The following is a 20,330-nucleotide window of genomic DNA, read 5'->3' on the forward strand; positions in this document are numbered from 1 at the left end:
CTCAGATTTTGTTGTTGGCAGCAAAGTGGCAGCTTTCTGGAGAAAGATGCACACAAAAACCAAGTATTATCTGTGGTATGGACTTCCACTTTTCCAACAGTGGTTGCTGTCAAGTTATGGGGATCCTAGTGTAGTGGTTAGCATAACGCTATCACAGTGCCAGCGACCCAGGTTCAATTCCGGCCACTGTCTGTAAGGAGCTTGCACGTTCTCCTCGTGTCTGTGTGGGTTTCCTCAGGGTGCTCCGGTTTCCTCCCACATTCCAAAGACGTACGGGTTAGGAAGTTGTGGGCATGCGATGTTGGCGCCTGAAGTGTGGCGACACTTGTGGGCTGCCCCCAGAACACTCTATGCAAAAAGATGCATTTCACTGTGTGTTTCGATGTACATGTGACCAATAAAGATACCGATTGATTGATCCCTTACGTCAAGAAGCCACAGCGTCAATAAAAGGCAGACCAGCCAGTCATGTTAAAGGAAAAATGAGGAAAGGCAACATAAATGAAAAGGCAATAAGGGATACAAGAACAAAAATATCTGGGGTATATGTCCATAAGTCACTGAAAATGGCGGGCAGGCTGAGAAACCAATTAAAAACAGCAAGTAAGTGCAAAACAAGGAAGTCATGATGAATCTTCATAAAACACTGGGTAGGCCGCAGCTCAAATATTACTTCCAGTTTCGGGTGCCATACTTTAGCAAACATTGAGAGTACAGAAAGGGATTTACCAGAATGATAGACTTTAATTATGCACATTTACTGGAAAAACTGGGCTTCTTGGAACAAAGAAAGTTAAGAAGGGATCTGTTGGGGATACTTAAAGTAATGGAGGGTCCGGCTCATAAAGTCATACAGCACAGAATCAGGCCCTTTGACCCAACTGGTCCATGCTAACCAAGGTGCCCACCTAAGCTAGTCCCACTTGCCTGTGTTTGGCCCATATCCCTTTAAACCCCTCCTATCCACGTACCTGTCCAACTGTCTTTTAAAAGTTATTGTACCTGCCTCAACCACTTCCTCTGGCAGCTCATTCCATATATGTACTACCCTCTGTGTAAAAAACTTGCCCCTCAAGTTCCTATTAAATCTTTAAGCCTATGCTCTCTAGTTCTTGATTCCGCAACCCGAGGTAAATACAAATAAACTGTTCCCATTAGCCTAATGGTCAAGAACAAAACAATGTGGAATGAAGGGGATTGGCAAATGTATCAAAAGCAATATAAAAAAAACATTTTTTGTGCAGCAAGTGTTTAAAATATGCATGACACTGCTGGGATGCAGCTGGAAGCAAATACAATGCTGACATTCAAAAAAGACATGGGAGAGGTACCTGAAAGGATAAAGATAGCAGAACTATGGGGAGAGAGCAGGATAATGGTATTAGTTGTACTGTGTGGGGCTGGCATGGACTCCAAGGGCTGAATGAACTTGTTCTGTACTGTAACCTTTCTAAAATTTTGTGATCAGAGATAGGAAACAGAAAGGAAAAAGCACACTTTTTTAACCAATTTTCAAAAAACTTTACAGAGCTTGATATAAAGAAAGGAACATAATTTAAGGTACTTGTACACCCAAAATATCTTAAACATACTTTTAAAATATGTAATTTTAAAATCCTTTACATTGAAAAACTGTGTGGGAAATACAAATCACTTATATAAGATAGTTTAAAAGCCCAAAGGATTTATTGAACATTCAATTAGTGCATCAATAAAACTATTTTGACTTTATGCAAGAAGTGAAAATATTTTCAGGTATTTTGCACTTAGAATATTCTGAATCAAATGCTCATGTCAATATTTCCCTTGATTCTAATGAAAAAGTCTAAAAAGCAATACTGCCTTTGAAGGAAGGATGAATCACTGACATACTTCAGGATTTCTGCATTGATTCATGTCTGTATGAAAGTTTTAGAGTCAATGTCACTTTCATGGTGTAAGCTTTGCCATTTTCCTCCAGCAGAGAGGGTTTACTAAATTCGTCCAATACTTTTTAGTATTGGTATTGGTTTATTATTGTCATTTGTACTGAGGTACAGTGAGAAAACTTGTCTTGCGTACTGTTCATACAGGTCAATTCATAACACAGTGTACTGAGGTAGTACAGGGTAAACACAATAACAGAAAACAGACTAAACTGTCACAGCTACAGGGAAGTGCATTGCAGGTAGATAATAAGGTGCTAGGTCATAACAAGGTAGATTGTGAGGTCAAGAGTCCATCTCATCGTATAAGGGAACCGTTCAATAGTCTTATCACAGTGGGATAGAAGCTGTCCTTGAGCCTGGTGGGATGTGCCCTCAGGCTCCTGTATCTTCTGCCTGATGGGAGAGGGGAGAAGAGAGAATGACCCAGGTGGGTGGGGTCTTTGATTATGCTGGCTGCTTCACCAAGGCAATGAGAGATATAGACAGAGTCCATGGAGGGGAGGCTGGTTTCTGTGATGTGCTGGGCTGTGTCCACAACTCTCTGCAGTTTCTTGCGATCCCATACCAAGCCATGATGCATCCGGAAAGGATGCTTTCTATGGTGCATCGATAAAAGTTGGTGAGCGTCAAAGGGGACATGCCAAATTTCCTTAGCCTCCTGAGGAAGTAGAGGCGCTGGTGAGCTTTCTTGCCCATGGTATCCACGTGATTGGACTAGGACAGGCTATTGTTGATGTTCACGCCAAGGAACTTGAAGCTCTCAACCCTCTCGACCTCGGCACCGTTGATGTAGACAGGGGGATGTACACCGCTCCCTTTCCTTAAGTCAATGACCAGCTCTTTTGTTTTGCTGACATTGAGGGAAAGGTTGTTTTCATGACATCATGTCACTAAGCTCTCTATCTCCTTCCTGTACTCCGACTCATCGTTATGTGAGATACGGCCTACTACGGTGGTATCACCTGCAAACTTGTAGATGGAGTTAGAGCAGAATCTGGCCACGCAGTCATGAGTATATAGGGAGGAGTAGGGGGCTGAGGACACAGCCTTGTGGGGCACTAGTGTTGAGGATAATCATGCTGGATGTGTTGCTGCCTATTACGCTGCATCAGCAAAGACAGTTTTATTTTATCTCATCCTCCTCACCACACCCCACAAAAATTATCAACAGTTCTTAGCATTATAGAAGTAGTATTGAGTCCAATAGTTCATGCCTTGTGTGTGTGTGTGTGTGTGTCTGTCTGTCTGTCTGTCTGTGCGTGTGTGTATGTGCGTATGTATACTCACAGGCAAGTTGACTAGTTTTTCTGCAAAGCTATTTTATTTTTCTTTTAAACTGTAATTTTTGATTGATCTTCTTTCTTTATTGTTTAGATCTTACATTTCACTACCAGATTTTTATATATCTTGATTGTCATTGATGTTTGTCAATTATAACAATTTGCTTCAATGATACTAGGAGGCTTTAATGATTGAACTTACTGCTTTATTATTTTACAGGAAGGATAATATTGTACTGCCTGTTATAAAGAAAGCATATTTTTGCAATTATTTGACATTAACAGTCTGGTTTTTAACTTTTGTTAACTGAAGTAAAATAAAACTCCTATTATACAGAAGCTTTCACAACCTCAGATCCTCCTAAAGTACTTCTGGAGTGAAATCACACTGACTGGTCAATGGGTTAGTTAACTTGCATACAGCAACCTTCTACAAATTTTGTTTTTAGCTATGGTCGAGAGATCATTGGGAGTGATTCCCCTGCCTTTCTTCAAAATGGTGCAATGTTTATTTTTAATCCACCTGAGAGAGTAGGTGGAGACTTGGTTTAAATTTTCACTCTTAAGGTGTGCTTCTGAATCTCTCAGCACATCAATGGAGTGTCAATCCAATGATGATAATAAAGGTAACTGTAATATATCACAGGTATCTCAAATGATTTGTTTAATTCTGCAGTTTCTTTGACACTTTCCAAGTTTTGTTAGTGTCATTTTTAATTTTACAGATTAGATATTTTTCAGTGCTAAACCATTGAATGAAGGAAGGAACTTTGCGCACACTGCATAATTGAACAGAAGACATTTTCTGGTCCATTGCCTACAGGAGTCTGCTACATTGATCAGCATGAACATGACTTTTATCTTTCCTTTTCCATGGAAAAGCAGAGCATTGCAATACAAGCTCACCACACCAGTGCATTTCCAATTACCACAGCAACCAAGTGGCCCTCCTGCAGGTATTATTGTCATGCAGCTAGGGTGTGTTAGAAAGGTTTACGTATGACTGTCCCAGTGGTTTCAGTTGTATTTTGGAGTTAAATACATGCTCTGCTAGGTACAACTGTGTTTGATAAGTGATGAAGATACTGTAAAAGTTCCCTGCAGGCTTACTGTGGCCAGCAGTAGATGTGGATCGAGTGCCCCTTTGTGATATTTATTAAATGGTATGCAGCTATTTGCAGCTTGGCAGTTTCCTAAGGTGTGCCACCTTCTATACTTGTTCTCGGGTCTTGCACGAAAAGTATATATTGCCACCTCCTGGCAGGCATTTTCACTTTTGTGTCCAGATTTGCAGAGCAGGATAGATTTATTTGCACCCAACTCATGCAGTTGTATCTCTGCTTTGTTATTTATCAAATCCAGGTTTCAGCCACTCCTTCACTGACATCCATTCAGTTTTTAACTACACATTTTTGCCACTTGGACAAATTGAAATATGCTTCTGAATTACTCACAGCTGTATAAAAGCTGCAGTAAGTTTTCCCCTCTCTGTAATCACTTGTCCATTCCTTTTAAATTGTGACAACTTACGTTTTCCCCTTTGTAAGATCCCAGAACTGAGTTGATTATGGGTGGATAATCCACAATACATATATTCTTTAGAATCACCTGGGACATCCCAAGAAGTTGGACCCAATGAGAATCTGTTATTTCAGTGCTAGGGCTGTAAAATTTTACCTTTATAGAAGACTAGATGGTCTGACTTAAATAGATTAAAAAGTTCCAATGGAGAACATCATTTGCACAGAAATTATTAGTTTTAGTTGAGCAACATTGAGAAAATTTTGTACTATGTAACATATTTGCATAAAATTGGAAGACTTACCTAGAGCCAGCCACCACTGCCAGACCAGTGGAAATTCAGCCATAACTGAAAAAAATTGCATAAATAGAAGTTTTTTTCTTTTAGTGAGGCACTTTTAAATAGGCCAGCTGCAAAACAGTGTTCCAATATTGGCTCAAAATAAAATTCTGTAATGTATTTTCAATCATACTTGAACATCTATTTTAATTCATACTCAGAGTGAATTCATTAAATACTACTTTTAACCAATATTATAAACAATTTAAGCCACCAATTTATTTAATAACAATATAGAAATAGGAAATACATTATATATGCAGTTGGCATTCACAGGCGCATGGATGCCTTACTATAATTATACGAGGCTGTGGTGACTACACCTGGAGTATTGTCTGCAGTTATTTTGTCTCCTTAGCCAAGAAAACGTATACTTACCACAGAGAAAGTACAAAGAAGATTATTCAGATTGATTCCTTGAATGGAAGGACTGTCATATGAGGAAAAATTGAGTCAAGTAGGCATGTATTTCCCTGGCTGAGGAGGTCTAAAACCAATAATCACAGTCTCAGGGTGTGGGGTAAGACGTTGAGGACTGAGACAAGGAGAAATTTCTTCACTCAGAGGATGATAAACCTGTGGAATTCTCTACCACAGAAGCTGTGGAGGCCATGTTATTGGCTATATTGAGAAAGGAGATGATAGATTTCTGGAAGATAAAAATCTTCAAGGAGTATGGAGAGAGAATAGGAATATGGTATTAAGATAAAGGATGAGCCATGAGAGTTTTGAATGGTGGAGCAGGTGAAAAGGGCCAAATAGCCTCCGCCTGCATCTATTTTTTTGTCCCATGTGTTCTTACAAAGAGGTGCACATATATGTGAGGATACTTGAATAAATACATGTGCTCTGAATTTCTGATTTCTTGTCATAATATCAGTGGGGGTTCAGTAGGTTTCTGAGTATAGAAGTATGGAAGTCATGGTGAGAACTCAATGATTACCTATTCAATCTCTATTGAGCATAAAATTGGGCATAATGAATGCCAGTTATATACCCAAAAATAATACTTATAGTTTATATGATGAAATACTGTTACAGTTTTTTAACTGTACAATTGATTACTTCAATTTCACTGACATGAACATGGCACCTATATCTTTGCAAATATTTATGGACACATGTACATTATGATTTTTGAACCTGAAGTGAACTACCTAAAATTACATGCCTTTAAGTGAATTGAAATCTAAGGTCATTATCAAGGCTCAGGTACAATCGGGAATAAAAGGACAGAGAAACCGAACAGGTTGGCCATTGATGAGGTTGCTTCATAAAAACAATCTCTGTGTGTTGCCTCAAAGCAGAAATGAACTTATACACCAAGCAACTGGGGAGTGCTGTGTTCAGTCCATACCCTGTGCTCAGTTGGGTGACTTTAAACAGGTGGAAACAGAAGCCAGAAAGTTGACCATATTCCCCCCAAATGAGAAGGGAGATGGGAGCACGCCAGTTTTGGAGACATTCTCAAGCAGTAAGGAAACTACAGAATGAATAGAGAGGTATGACGAGGGGAATCAGGGGTTTGGGGTTGTTGGGGAGGTATGTTTTCTTTGGGCGGTGGGGTTAGTGACAGCACTGAAGAATGATGGGAGGATAGCATCAGTTCAGTAATCAGGAAGAGGCACAGGGATAAAATGCAGTGGTGTGGTGGGTGTGGCAGCAGCCAGACTGGCAGTGGGGAGGGGAGCCTGAAAAAAATGTTGCAGGCTTGCAGGGTGGTGGATTTATGCAAGCAGCCAGAGGGCAGAACTTCTGGCATGTTTATGCCACAAGATATGTGCAACAAATCAGTTGAATCCAGCTGTACCCAGCTACGTGAATCCTAAGGAACCCAGCTGACTAAAGTTAATTTCAAATAACTGCCAAAGTATCAAGAATTAAACATTTTCTTTAATATGATTATGCAACTGCCTCTCCCAAACTAATCAGTCAGCAGTCTCAAATCTCAGCAGAATTAAAATGGAAGCAAGCATGTTTGTAGCAGTTTCCTAAATTGTTTGTTAAATTCTGCTTCTGCTCCTGTTACAGACCCTTGGAGTTAGAATTGGTTTATTATTGTTACATGTGCAGAGATACAGTGAAAAACTTAGTTTGCATTCCCTACCTACTCCAGGTCATGGGGAGATTAAAATTCTCGTATGTGCACTGATCAAAGACATAGATGGAAGTGGTGTCTAAGAGAATGTGGCATTTGACTCTTCAACCTTTAGGTTAATAGGTGGGAAATCAAAGGGAAAACTCACCTGAATTCCCAACATTTGCTTTTGGTGGGCAAAATTCTCCATCAGAACTTAACTTGTAAAATTCCCTCCAGTTTATAAATCAACAGTCCTTGCAAAAGCCTGATCATGCATATATCTTCACAGAATTATTGGTTCCACACCCAGTTGAATATCATGATTATTGTAATTTACAAATTTAGTACACATTGATTGTATATACACCTTTAAAAACCATAGACCATGTGGTATGACTTATGATACATTGCTGTTTCAGCTACTGCTGTCAGCTCAATGTTGTTCATCATCAATAAAAGATGTTTGGTTAGAAACACTATGTTGTTTACTTGCCTTACTAAGCAGCTACATAGAGGAATTTACAGACACTACAACAAATCATTGCAAATTCACATATCAACCTTTGTAAGATCGGGAACAACTGGTTGAAGTACGTGTAGTTCACAGAAACAAGCATTAACAGTGTGCATATACTGTCGCCTAGTGGTCAGGTAGACACCAAAGCTGTAAGGAAACTATTGGTGCATTAATACATAATGGAAACTAGACAACTCAATTTGCAGATTATTACCAAATAGGGTTGGTGATGTTTTTGTGCACATGTACGGCACAGCCCATAAGAAAACATTCAAGACATTCTTTCCTTTTTGAAACATGCAAACACAGGCAGGGTAGTTCAGAATATGCTTCAGAATAATTGGAAGGCTGCCAGTTCTAAACTGTGTCATCATTGTTGTCATCCCATGACCCTTAAAAATCAGGGGGGTTGTATTTCATCCTAAGAGCCCACACTGCTTACCAGCCGATGGCTGATCCAGCAGTGCGGAACTTCATTTTTAAGGACTATCTGTAAGGAAGTCATTGGTACTGGTCCTCCATTTGAAGAATAACCCATTCATTTTAAGGATGCAGTGGTTAATGAGAAATGCATACGAGGATGGCAGAATGTTGTGATGTGTCATGACAGAGTATGAAATTATACTTGCCCCCACAAATGCATGCATCATTAGCACTGTAATTAGAACATTCACAGCATTGTAAGGCATAGAAAGAGGTCAATAGGCCCAGAGTGCCAGTGCCAACTTGTTGAAACAACTATCCAACTACTTCCATTCCCTTATTCTTTTCCCTACAGCCCTGTTAATTTTTCCATTTCAGGTAAATATCCAGTGGGCCTTTGAAGTCACCATTGAATCTGCTCTGTCATGCTTTCAGGCAGTATATTTCAGTCTCTTCCCAAAAAAAACCTTAAATTCCTCTTTGGTTCTCTTTTCTAATTATTTTGAATGTCTATCCTCTGATCTTCTTGACTTACTGTTGCACACCCCCTTAATTTTGAATACCTCAGTTAAAACTCTCCTTAAACTTCTTTTCCCTAAGTTGAACAATCTCAGCTTCTTCAGTCTCCTGCATAACTGAACTTCCTTATCCTTTGATAAAAGACTTAGTGCTCTGCATCAGATCTTGTTGTCCTTTCCAAGGTGTGTTGTCCAGAAATGGACACAGCATCCCAGTTGAGGCCAAGCCAGTGATTTTTGAGGATTTAACATATATTTTCTATTGTGTGCCTCGACTTAAAAAGCCAAGGATCCAATACTTTTGAAGTTCCACATCAAATTTCACATCTTCAGGTAAGATCCAATCCGTATGTTTACTTTTTCAATTAATTCATTTTATTTAGGGTTTGAATGAACTCTAGGCCAAACAATAGCATTCTCTGAAAATGTATGTAGTCAGAGCTCACTGTTGAACTTGGTCAGGAACCCTCATCTATATAATGTGAGCCATGGTTTCACACAATTGCAGAGTGAGTTATCTCACTGAACCCAATGGTGTTAGGTGGCTGCATGGAAGCCTTCATTTTCAAAACAGTCTTGGAAAAAAAACTGATGGTGAGGTAGGTCAAATCCAACTAGACAAGCACTATGATCTGTGACAAGGAAACAGTCGGTGGTACAAAATAGGCCTGCTTAGCTTTGCAATGACTCGTAAGCCAAGGTTGCTAGTATATTGAAGGGTATGTTAATTGAATTTGTGAACTGTACGCTGAACTTCTTGCATAATTTTATTTCCTTCTCTCCTTCTTTTACCTCAATTTGCAAAACCACACTTTCTTGAAGTCCTTCTAATTATTAATGCAGCAAAAGTCACACCAGGAAGGCTGAGAAGATGAATACTATTTTGTCTATTTCTACGTCATCTTATAAACCAGATGAGCAATCCAAGAAAGAAGAGTCTAAAAAATGTTCAAGTACCATATTCTCTCCTGTTAATACTGATGACATTCCTATCTCAGTATGCCAGAGAAGATCTGTCTTCTCCCCTAAAGTTTAGAGGTAGTGATTGAGTTACTCCATGTGCTCCACGCTGGCTTAGGGGAAACCTGAATAGTTGATACAAATCTGCCACAATGCCACTAACTATGTATGGGAGCCTTCCTGGTCATGTCAAGATCCATTTGCCAACTTGTAGTTCATTCCTGTGTCATTGCTACCATATTTACTGGGAATACACATTTATCACGTTACCAGAGAAGAAGAGAGACAACTGGTTACATGACAGAATTTTTACCAGCTGACTGGCTTCCAAGAATTCATTGCATTTTGGACTGGACCCAGCTAATTGTGAGGGCTTTACATAGGATCGCTGAACACATACATGACTGGGCATATTTAGGTGATTGCTAATTGTGGGAAGGGCATTTACCTATGAAGTACCATATTCCATAGGTAAGGCATTTGATGAGGTCCCTCATGGTAGGTTGATATATATATATATATATACATATATATATATATGATGAAACTGTAGATGGGCTGGTTAGTAAGTTTACAGATGGCACAAAAATTGTGGAATTGTGATCAGTTACAGTTATGGGTGGATAAATGGCAGATGGAGTTTAATTTGTGGAAGAGTGAGGTGTTTCACCTTGAGAGGTCAAATGTAATGGGAAAGCATATCGTAGCTCCCTGAAAGTGGCAACATATGCAGATAGAGCGGTAAAGAAGGTGTATGGCATGCTTGCTTTCACTGCTAGGGGCATGGAGAATAAGAGTCAGAAAGTCATGTTTCAGTTGTACAAAACTTTGGTTAGGCCACACTTGGAGTATTGCATGCAGTTCTGGTTGCCCTGTTACACAAAGGATGTAGAGGCTTTAGAGAAGGTTCAGAAGAGGTTTACCAGGATGCTGCCTGGATTAGAGGGTATTAGCTATAAGGAGTGGTTGGACAAACTTGGATTGTTTTTTTCTGGAGCGTTGGAGGCTGAGAGGGGACCTGATACAAGTTTATAAAATTATGAGAGGCATAGATAGGGTAGACAGCCAGAATCTTTTTGTTATGTCACCATTGTCTCAATGTGATATCATAGATAAAGTGTAAACACTTCCACAAAAACATATTTTCCACTCTACCCACCCTTGTATGTAGACATGCATTTAATATCAAAACAAACAATTAGAATTTCTATGGAAGAAAGCGGCTGAAGTAAATGTGTGACCTCCAGAGAATGAAGCTGGTGAATTAATAACAGGGAACAATGGAATAGTAGATGAAAAACAGAATGATGCCGGAGGAACTCAGCAGGCCAGGCAGCATCTGTGGAGAAAAGCAGGCAGTCAACGGTCCTGAGGAAGGGTCTTGACCCAAAATGTTGACCGCCTGCTTTTCTCCACGGATGCTGCCTGGCCTGCTGAGTTCCTCCAGCATCATTATGTTTTTCATCTAGATTCCAGCATCTGCAGTCTTTTATTTCTCTTCAATGGAATAGTAGATATGTTAACTCAATTCTTTGCATCAGATTTCACCATGGAGGACACAGTAAATGTCCTTATGATAACAGATGACATGGAGGAACTTGTAAAAAATCCCAATCACAAGGGATAAAGTATTAGAGAAATTCATGGGGCTAAAGGCAGACAAATTGCTGGGACCCAATGGCCTTCACCCAAGGATTTTAAAGGATGTGGCTGCAGTGATTGTGGACTCATTGCTTGAAATTCTTCAAAATTCACTAAATTCTGGGAAGGTAAATGTCAATGTGACTCCCTTGGTCACAAGGGGAGGAAGACAGAAGGTGGGCAACTATAGGCCAGTTAGTTTAATGTATGTTCTTGAGAAGATGCTGGAGTCAATAATCAAAGAGGATGTAACTAATCATTTAGGAAAGCTGAATATAATCAAACCAAGTCAACATGGTTTTATTAAAGGTAAATCATGTTTGACAAATTTGCTCGGATTCTTTGAGGATGTGACAGGGAGAGTTGATAGAGGGGAATCTGTTGATTTAGAGTATTTATATTTCCAAAAGCCATTTGACAAGATGCCACATAAGAGGCTGGTGCACATATTAAGAGCCCAAGGTATTGGAGGAAGTGTGTTAGCATGGATTGAAAAATGCCTGTCATATTTAAAACAAAGAGCTGGAATAAATGGGCCCTTTTCAGGCTGGAGGGAAGTAATTAGTGGAGAACCACAGGGATCAGTTCTTGGCCCTCATTCATTTACTATTTACATTAATGACCTGGAGGAGGAAAATATAAGGCTTCCAAGTTTACCGATGATACAAAAATAGGTGGAAGGGCATTTTGTGATGAGGACATTGTGATTCTGTAACATTATACAGAAAGATTGAGTGATTGGGTGAAAAGATGTGTGAGGTCATGCACTTCAGTAAGAGGAATCAAAAGGCAGATTATACTCTAAATGGAGAGAGACTGTTAATGAGTGAAGTTCAGAGGGATCTGGATGCTTTAGTGCTTGAATCACAAATAGTTAATAGGCAGGTCCACCAAGTTGTCAAGAAGGCAAATGGTATTTTGGCCTTTATTGCAAAGAGGTTAGAGTTTAAGAATTGGGAGGTTTTGTTACAATTGTACAGTGTGATGGTGAGGCCACATCTGGAATACTGTTCGCAGCTTTCGTCCCTTGACCTAAAGAAGGATATAGTAGCTTTGGAAACAGTCCAAAGGAGATTCACCATGCTAATTCCTGCGATAGAATATAGAACAGTACAGCACAGTATGGGCCCTTCAGCCCATGATGTTGTGCCGAACTATATCCACACCTACTCCATGATCAATCTAACCCTTCCCTCCTGCACAGCCCATAACCTTCCATTTTTCTTACTTCCATGTGCCTAGTTAAGAGTCTTTTAAATGTCCCTGTTGTATCAGCCTCTACAACCACCCCTGCCAGTGCATTTCAGACATCCACCACTCTCTGTGTAAAGAACCTACCTCTGACATCTCCCCTGAACATTCCTCTTCTGACCTTAAACAGATGTCCTCTGGAATTGGCTATTGCCGCTCTGGGGAAAAGGTGCTGGCTGTCCACTCTCTCTATGCCCCTCATAATCTTGTACACCTCTATCAAGTTGCCTCTCATCCTGCATCGCTCCAAAGAGAAAAGCCCTAGTTCGTTCAACCTTTCCTCATAAGACATGTCCTCTAATCCAGGCAGCATCCTGGTAAACCTCCTCCACACCCTCTCTGAAGCTTCCACACCTTCCTATATGAGGCGACCAGATCTGAACACAATACTCTAAGTGTGGTCTAACCAGAGCTTTGTAGATGAGAGGGTTGTCCTGTCAAAAGAGGCTAGGTAGTTTGGGTTTGTATTCCTTTATGTTTAGAAGAATAAGGGGTGATCTTATTCAAACATTCAAGAGCCTAATGGGGCTTGGCAGACCTAGTTAGGAACAAGAGATAGCTAAAAAATAAGTGGCCAGTCATTTAAACTGAGATGCATAGAAATTCCTTCTCTTATAGGGCAGTGAATCTTGAAATTCTCTACCCCTGAGGGTGGTGGGCCTGATCATTAGATACATTTAATGTGGAGACAGGTAAATATTTGAAGGATTGAGGAATTGAACATTATTGGGAACTGGCACAGCAGAGGAGTTGAGGCCAGCAAAGATCAGCCATGATCATATTGAATGGGCCTGATGGCCTCCTCCTGCTACCATTTTCTCATGTTCTTGGGTACTCTCAGCCACAGATTTATGGCGGTTATAATTTTTGCCATACCAACTCCCTATATATTAGACATGTTTCTGGTAGAAGTGAATCAATATTTTAATATCTCCTTCAGATATTCAAATATATGTGAAGTTTTTAAAGGACATGGAACCTGCTTGAGCTAAAGACTACTTACTTGTTGAGGTAACTGTAACATGAATCAGAGTGACTGTAATCGCATAATCCCATATCCATTCTTTAATCACCCCAGCAAACAGCAGCCCACAGACAAAGTAGGTCAACTCCATTGAGACCAGATTGACTGAAAGACAAGAAAACAAAGTAATTCAACTATTTATGTAACATTAAAAGCAAATATGATCACTTGGCATTCTAATGTAATGAAGTGGAAGAAATGTTTTATCCTCCCAGTGTCCAATGAAGAAAGATCAAGGCAATTAATTTTACTAATGTAAGAATTAATTACAAATCATCATTCAGTAAAAGAATTGAAATTTTCAATCTAAGGCATCAATAACAGAATCAAGCCATGTGCCATACATTGTAAATATGCAGATATTCAGCAGATTAAATGTAACAATCTTAAATTAGCTATTGGTCCTAGATAAATCAAACTGCTGTGCTGTGAAGCAACTAACCTTGTGGTAGGGAAACAAAGGTCTGCAGATGCTGGAATCTAGATGAAAAACACTATGATGCTGGAGGAACTCCATGGAGAAAAGCAGGCTGCCTGCTTTTCTCCACGGATGCTGCCCAACCATGTGGTAGGACATGGTCTTTGTAATAGTGTAAAGGCTTTGAATGATTTGCAATTTTTTTATTATTCAAATATGTTTTTCACTGAATGCAAAGAATTACTACAAGATGCAATGTAAACCCCAAAAGAATAGGGCCTATTAGGGACCAGAAAGATGACTTGTGTGTGGAGGTGGGGGACATGCATAAGATGCTTAATGAATACTTTGTAAATGTTCATAAAAGAAAGGGATGATGTCAATATGGTTAGAAAGAACAACTGTGAAATTTTGATTGTGAAATATTTACAAAAAGAGGATGAATTAAAGGTTTTAGCAACTTTTAAAATGGATGTATTACCAAGCCTGGATGAAATATATACCAGGCTGTTAAAAGAAGCAGAAGAGGAAATTGTGGAGGCTTTGACCATCATTTTCCGATCCTTCCTGATTACAAGAATGGTGCCAGAGGACTGGAGGATACCTATATGTGTCATTGCTTAAAAACAGAGAAAGGGATAAACCGAGTAATCACAAGCCAGTTTGGTCAACTTTGGCATTAGAGAAATTATTGGAGTCAATTCTCAGGGATGATGTAACTCTCCTCTTTGAAGCTTACAGGTTAATCAGGAAGAGTCAGTATGGAGAGGTCAAGACTGACTTGATTTAATTTTTTGAAGTGGTAATAAGGAGGATCAGTGAGGGCAGTGCATCATTCCAAATGGATTTGAGCAAAGTTTTTGTTTACAAGATCTCCCATGGCAAGTTGGTCGAAGTAGCAAATGCTCATGACATCCTAGGAATAGTGGCAAATTCTATCCAGAACTGGCTCAGCGGCAAGAAGTAATGGATAATGGTTGTTGTTTTTGTGAGTTGAAGTACTCACTCCCTTGCATGTTTGTAATATATATTATTGCTTATACAAATGGAGGGGACATAATAAAGAAGTTTGTAGATGATACAAAAATTGATTGTATGGTTCACAATGAAGAGAAAAGCATAAAACTGCAAGCAGAAAGAAATGGTCTGGTCATGTGGGTAGAAAAAGGATAAATGAGATTTAATACAGAGAAGCAAAATATAATGCAATTGGGGGGATGCAACAAGCCAAGGGAATATATCATTAAGTGGGAAGATACTGAGTGGTGTGGATTAATAAATAGAGCTTGGAGTGTATATCCATTAATCCTTAAAGATAGCTGGGTAGAAAATTAAGGTGCTTAAAAAGACACAGGTGATAATTTCTTTTATTAGCCGAAGCTCAAAATCTAAAAGCAGGGTTATTATATTATTCTTGTTAGGCCACAGCTTGATTATGGTTCACATTTCCAGTCACCACACCACAGGAAAGATTTGCAGAGAGGATGCAGGAGGATTGGATTGGAATATTGGAGCTATGAGGAAAGAATAGATAAGCTGGGGTCGTTTCTATTGGAATAGGAGAGGCTTTGAGAGACTTAATCGAAGTGTGTAAAATTAGGAGGGGCCTAGGAAGGATTGTTTTCCCTTAGCCACGTGGTCACAAACCAATGGGCATAGATTTAAAATAATCTGTAGAAAGATTAGCGGATTAGGAGTAAGTCTTTCACCCAGATGGTTGTAGGGGTAGGGATCTCACTGCCCAAAAGGATACTAGAGGCAGAAACCCTCATCACATTTGAACTGTACTTGAATGTGTAATTGAAGAGCTCTGACCTCGTGCTGGAAGCTGGGATTTTCCTGACTAGATCTCTCTTGACTGTCACAGACTAAAAACAGAAACAGGCCGATTAAAAACAGAAAATAGATAAAGAAATATACTGAAAAGTTAACCTTTGGGCCTGATATCCATTCTAAGTTCAGGTAAATTATATGGATTTAACAATCCAGCATTATGGATATGAGCCATAAACTGATACAAGGGAGAGAGATCGGACCTCTTGTATCCACTTTGAGATGCTAATGGATTGTCTTGCATTTCTAGTATGTTTCTGTTTTGTTTTTGGATTTCAGTATTGATTTAACGTAATTATATCGTCTATATTTAAGACTAATAACAATTGGTATGATTCTAAGTAACTTTCTTTGATGCATGACAATAGATCAGATTTTCCTGTAATTGCCCAAGAATGCCATCTCTCCTGACTGCTCTCCTTGCCCCAGAACAGCGATATCAAGGATTTGCATCTGGAGTGTTGAAATAGCAGAGCACCAAATTAGGATTAACAGAGGGTGTTGCAGATTTAAGTATCCAGAAAGCAATGTTCCAGAAAGACACAATGCTTTGTGAAAGGGTGAAGAATTACTGAGGCAAGTTCCCTTCCATTTTGTTCTACTGTTACAACCAATGAAATATGCATATTCCAATATTCACTGCAACTCCCATTTCAAGCATCATCAGCATTAGCTAATGTAAGTCACAGTGGTGTTTGCTAGAACAAGCTGTCCATCCAGTCTCACACAATGTCCCAGCTGTCATGCTGAAGATTCATGCAGCATCTTATTCAAGTACAACCATGACAGTCGCACCCAAATGAAAGCTTGAGACATTACCTGTGTGCACACTTGGCAGAAACAGGATAAAGCCAACCGGAACAATTTCTATCCATTGGACTCTTCACAATAATTAGCAAAATGGTGGAAAAGATTATCAATAGTGCTATGAAATAATTTATTAATGATCTGCTAATTAAAAGAGGAGGTGTTTCAAGAATTCTGTAAAGGTTACAAATGATTGTACTTCACCTTTTGAAATATTCCATAGTTTCATCAATAGTCTTAATGGCCAATTTTCAGTCTGGACAAAAATGAAGAGTTAATTATATTTATGATAATTTTATTTCTGCCATGATGGTTATATGGAAAAACATGGAATTAATGTAAAATTTGCAAATATCTGGTATACCCAAAATCTTACTCAAAGATTAGCCAGCAGTCTGTGAAAAATGCAGAAGTAGAATTAACCACAGCAGAGGCTGGGTGACAGTGTCTTTGACTTGGTGCATATAGCTGCTATTTGGTTTACAAGACAACAATGGTAGCATTTAAACAATAATTTATGACAGTGAAATGTTTGAAATATATTGAGGATGCAGTTAACTATAAATTAAAATTGAGACATCATTGACCTGAAATGTTAACTCTGTCTCCCTCTCCACAGACTCTGCTGAGTATCTTCAGCACTTTTGTTTTTATTTCAGATTTCCATAATCTGCAAATTTTTGCATTTCAATTACCGTTCTCTTCACACCACTTGACGTTTCTGTTTAAATGAAGTCAGGGAATGATGGCCAATCTAGTGTTGTCCATTTTACATCAACAGGAAATTTAGATTCAATAATCCATTCTAACATGCAGTTTTAAAGTGCAATGACAACATGTTCTTAACCTGCAGTCAAAGAAAAAGCAACTCATAGCTGCCACGGCTTACAACATCTTTGGTTGTATAATGACATCATATCTATACTCGCTTACCCTTGTATTTTGAGCTTGAGTACGATGGTTCTGTTTTGAAGTCAAATGGCATGAACTCATCATATGTTTCAAGCCTAAAAATTGTAAACATTAGTTTCATAGATGAACTTGAGGAGTACTTGTTAAACTACAAACAGTATAATTTGGCTACAGATTAGAACCACAAAAAACCATGTTTACAGCATTTTTATTTCTGCCATTACATTCTTAACAGCAAGGAAGAAAAAAAATGAACTCCTGTTCCTTGGACACTAAATGTGTCAAAATGCTGCCAACTTCCTGTGCAATGTGCATAGAACATAGAACATAACAGCACAGTACAGGCCCTTGGGCCCACGATGTTGTGCCGACATTTTATCCTGCTCTAATATCTATCTAACCCTTCCCTCCCACATAGCCCACCATTTTTCTATATTCATTTGCCTATCTAAGAGTCTCTTAAATGTCCCTAATGTATCTGCCCCCACAACCTCTGCCGGCAGTGCGTTCCACGCACCCACCACTCTCTGTGTAAAAAACTTACCTCTGACATCCCCCTTATACCTTCCTCCAATCACTTTAAAATTATGCCCCCTCCTGTTGGCCATTTTTGACCTGGGAAAAAGTCTCCTACTGTCCACTCTATGCATCTGATCATCTTGTACACCTTTATCAAGTCACCTTTCATCCTCCATCTCTCCAAAGAGAAAAGCCCTAACTCACACAATCTGTCCATATAAGACATGCTTCCAATCAAGGCAGCATCCTCTGCACCCTCTCAAAAGCTTCCACATCCTTCCTATAATGAGGTGACCAGAACTGAACACAATACTCCATGTGTGGTCTAACCAGAGTTTTATAGAGCTGCAACATTACCTCATAGCTCTTGAACTCAATACCCCAACTAATGAAGGCCAACACACCATATGCCTTCTTAACAACCCTATCAGCTTGCGCGGCAACCTTGAGTGATCTATGGACGTGGACCCCAAGATCCCTCTGTTCCTCCACACTGCTAAGAGTCCTGCCATTAATCTTGTATTCTGCCTTCAAATTCAATCTCCTGAAGTGTATTACTTCACACTTTGGGTTGAACTCCTTCTGCCACTTCTCAGCCCAGGTCTCCATCCTATCAATGTACAGTAATCTTCTACACTATCCACAACACCACCAACCTTCATGTTATCTGCAAACTTACTAACCCACCCTTCCACATCCTCATCCAAGTCATTTATAAAAATCACACAGAGCAGGTGTCCCAGAACAGATCCTTGCGGAACACCACTGGTCATCGACCTCCAGGCAGAATACGCTCCATCTACCACCACCCTTTCTCTTCTATGGCAAGCCAATTCTGAATCCAGACAGTCAAGTTTCCCTGGATCCCATGCCCCATGACTTTCTGAATAAGCCTTCCATGAGGAACCTTATCAAACGCCTTACTAAAATCCATGTACACCACATCCACTGCTCTACCTTCATCAATGTGCTTTGTCACATCCTCAAAGAATTCAATCAGGCTTGTGAGACACGACCTGCCCCTCACAAAGCCATGCTGACTGTCCCTAATCAGCCTATGCTTCTCTAAATGCCCATAAATACTGTCTCTAAGAACCTTCTCCAGTAATTTGCCCAGCACTGAAGTAAGACTCACTGGTCTGTAACTCCCAGGGTTATCTCTACTCCCTTTCTTAAACAAAGGAACAACATTTGCCACCCTCCAATCATCTGGCACCATTCCTGTGGCCAATGAGGACGCAAAGATCATTTCCAAAGGTGCAGCACTCTCTTCCCTAGCTTCCCGTAATAACCTTGGATATAACTCGTCCAGCCCCGGTGACTTATCTATCCTAATGTTTTTCAATAGTTCCAGCACATCCTCTTTCCTCACGTTGACATGCCCTAGCGTATCAGCCTGTCGTACGCCATCCTCACAAACATCAAGATCTCTCTGGTGAATACTGAAGCAAAGTATTCATTAAGGACCTCCCCTACCTCTTCCGACTCCAGGCACGTTTCCTCTTTTATCCCTGATCGGTCTTACCCTCACTCGAGTCATCCTCCTATTCTTCACATATGTGTAGAATGCCTTGGGGTTTTCTTTAATCTTACTTGCCAAAGCCTTCTCACGTCCCCTTCCAGCTCTCCTAAGTCCATTCTTAAGCTGCCTCCTAGCTACCTTGCTTCTCTACAGAGCCCTGTCTGATCCTTGCTTTCTAAACCTTAGGTAAGCTTCTTTCTTCCTCTTGACAAGATATTCTACATCTCTTGTCAACCATGGTTCCTTCACTCTACCATCGTCACCCTGCCTCAATAGGACAAACCTCTCCAGAACACCATGCAAATACTCCCTAAACAACCTCCACATTTATGTTGTGCATTTCCCCAAGAACATCTGTTCCCAATTTACATTGCCAAGTTCCTGCCAAATAGCATCATAATTCCCACTCCCCCAATTAAATACTTTCACGACACATACTACACTACAAATGTGCACATTTGTAGTGTAGCTCATGCTGTCTACCAGATTAAGGACAGTAGGAAGAGCATTGCACACGCACACCAGAAGTATACAGCGCAGCTAGAGAGAACTGTCAATCATGCTGATCTGATGCAGTACTGTCAACTTTGAACTCGACTTGTGTGTAGCTCAAGTAAGAACATCCATTGCCATCAACTGCTTGAAGTTTTTCTGCAATTGGTTTCATGAATGTTAGTTGAAATAAGTTCTGGGTTGGTATTTGTATTGGTATTGGTATTGGTTTATTATTCCCACTTGTACCTAGGTACAGTGAAAAACTTGTCTTGCATATCGATTATACAGGTCAATTCATTACACAGTGCAGTTACATTGAGTTAGTACAGAGTACATTGAGG

The 20,330-nt window shown here is 39.8% G+C and overlaps 1 protein-coding gene across 1 annotated transcript in view; it reads right to left on the reverse strand.

Annotated features, from left to right (window-relative positions):
- Positions 1 to 4,920: 4,920 nt before the first annotated feature.
- tmem244 (transmembrane protein 244) overlaps positions 4,921 to 20,330 on the reverse strand; it is a 31,656-nt gene continuing 16,246 nt past the window's right edge. Inside the window, exons 3-5 of the mRNA XM_052024915.1 lie at positions 17,475 to 17,548; positions 13,463 to 13,588; positions 4,921 to 5,078 (exon numbers count right to left, since the gene is read on the reverse strand). Of these exons, the coding sequence (XP_051880875.1) occupies positions 4,921 to 5,078; positions 13,463 to 13,588; positions 17,475 to 17,548 (358 nt within the window). The remainder of the gene's footprint in view (positions 5,079 to 13,462; positions 13,589 to 17,474; positions 17,549 to 20,330) is intronic.

The sequence above is a fragment of the Pristis pectinata genome, chromosome 10, assembly GCF_009764475.1.
Source record: "Pristis pectinata isolate sPriPec2 chromosome 10, sPriPec2.1.pri, whole genome shotgun sequence".
Classification (NCBI taxonomy): domain Eukaryota; kingdom Metazoa; phylum Chordata; class Chondrichthyes; order Rhinopristiformes; family Pristidae; genus Pristis; species Pristis pectinata.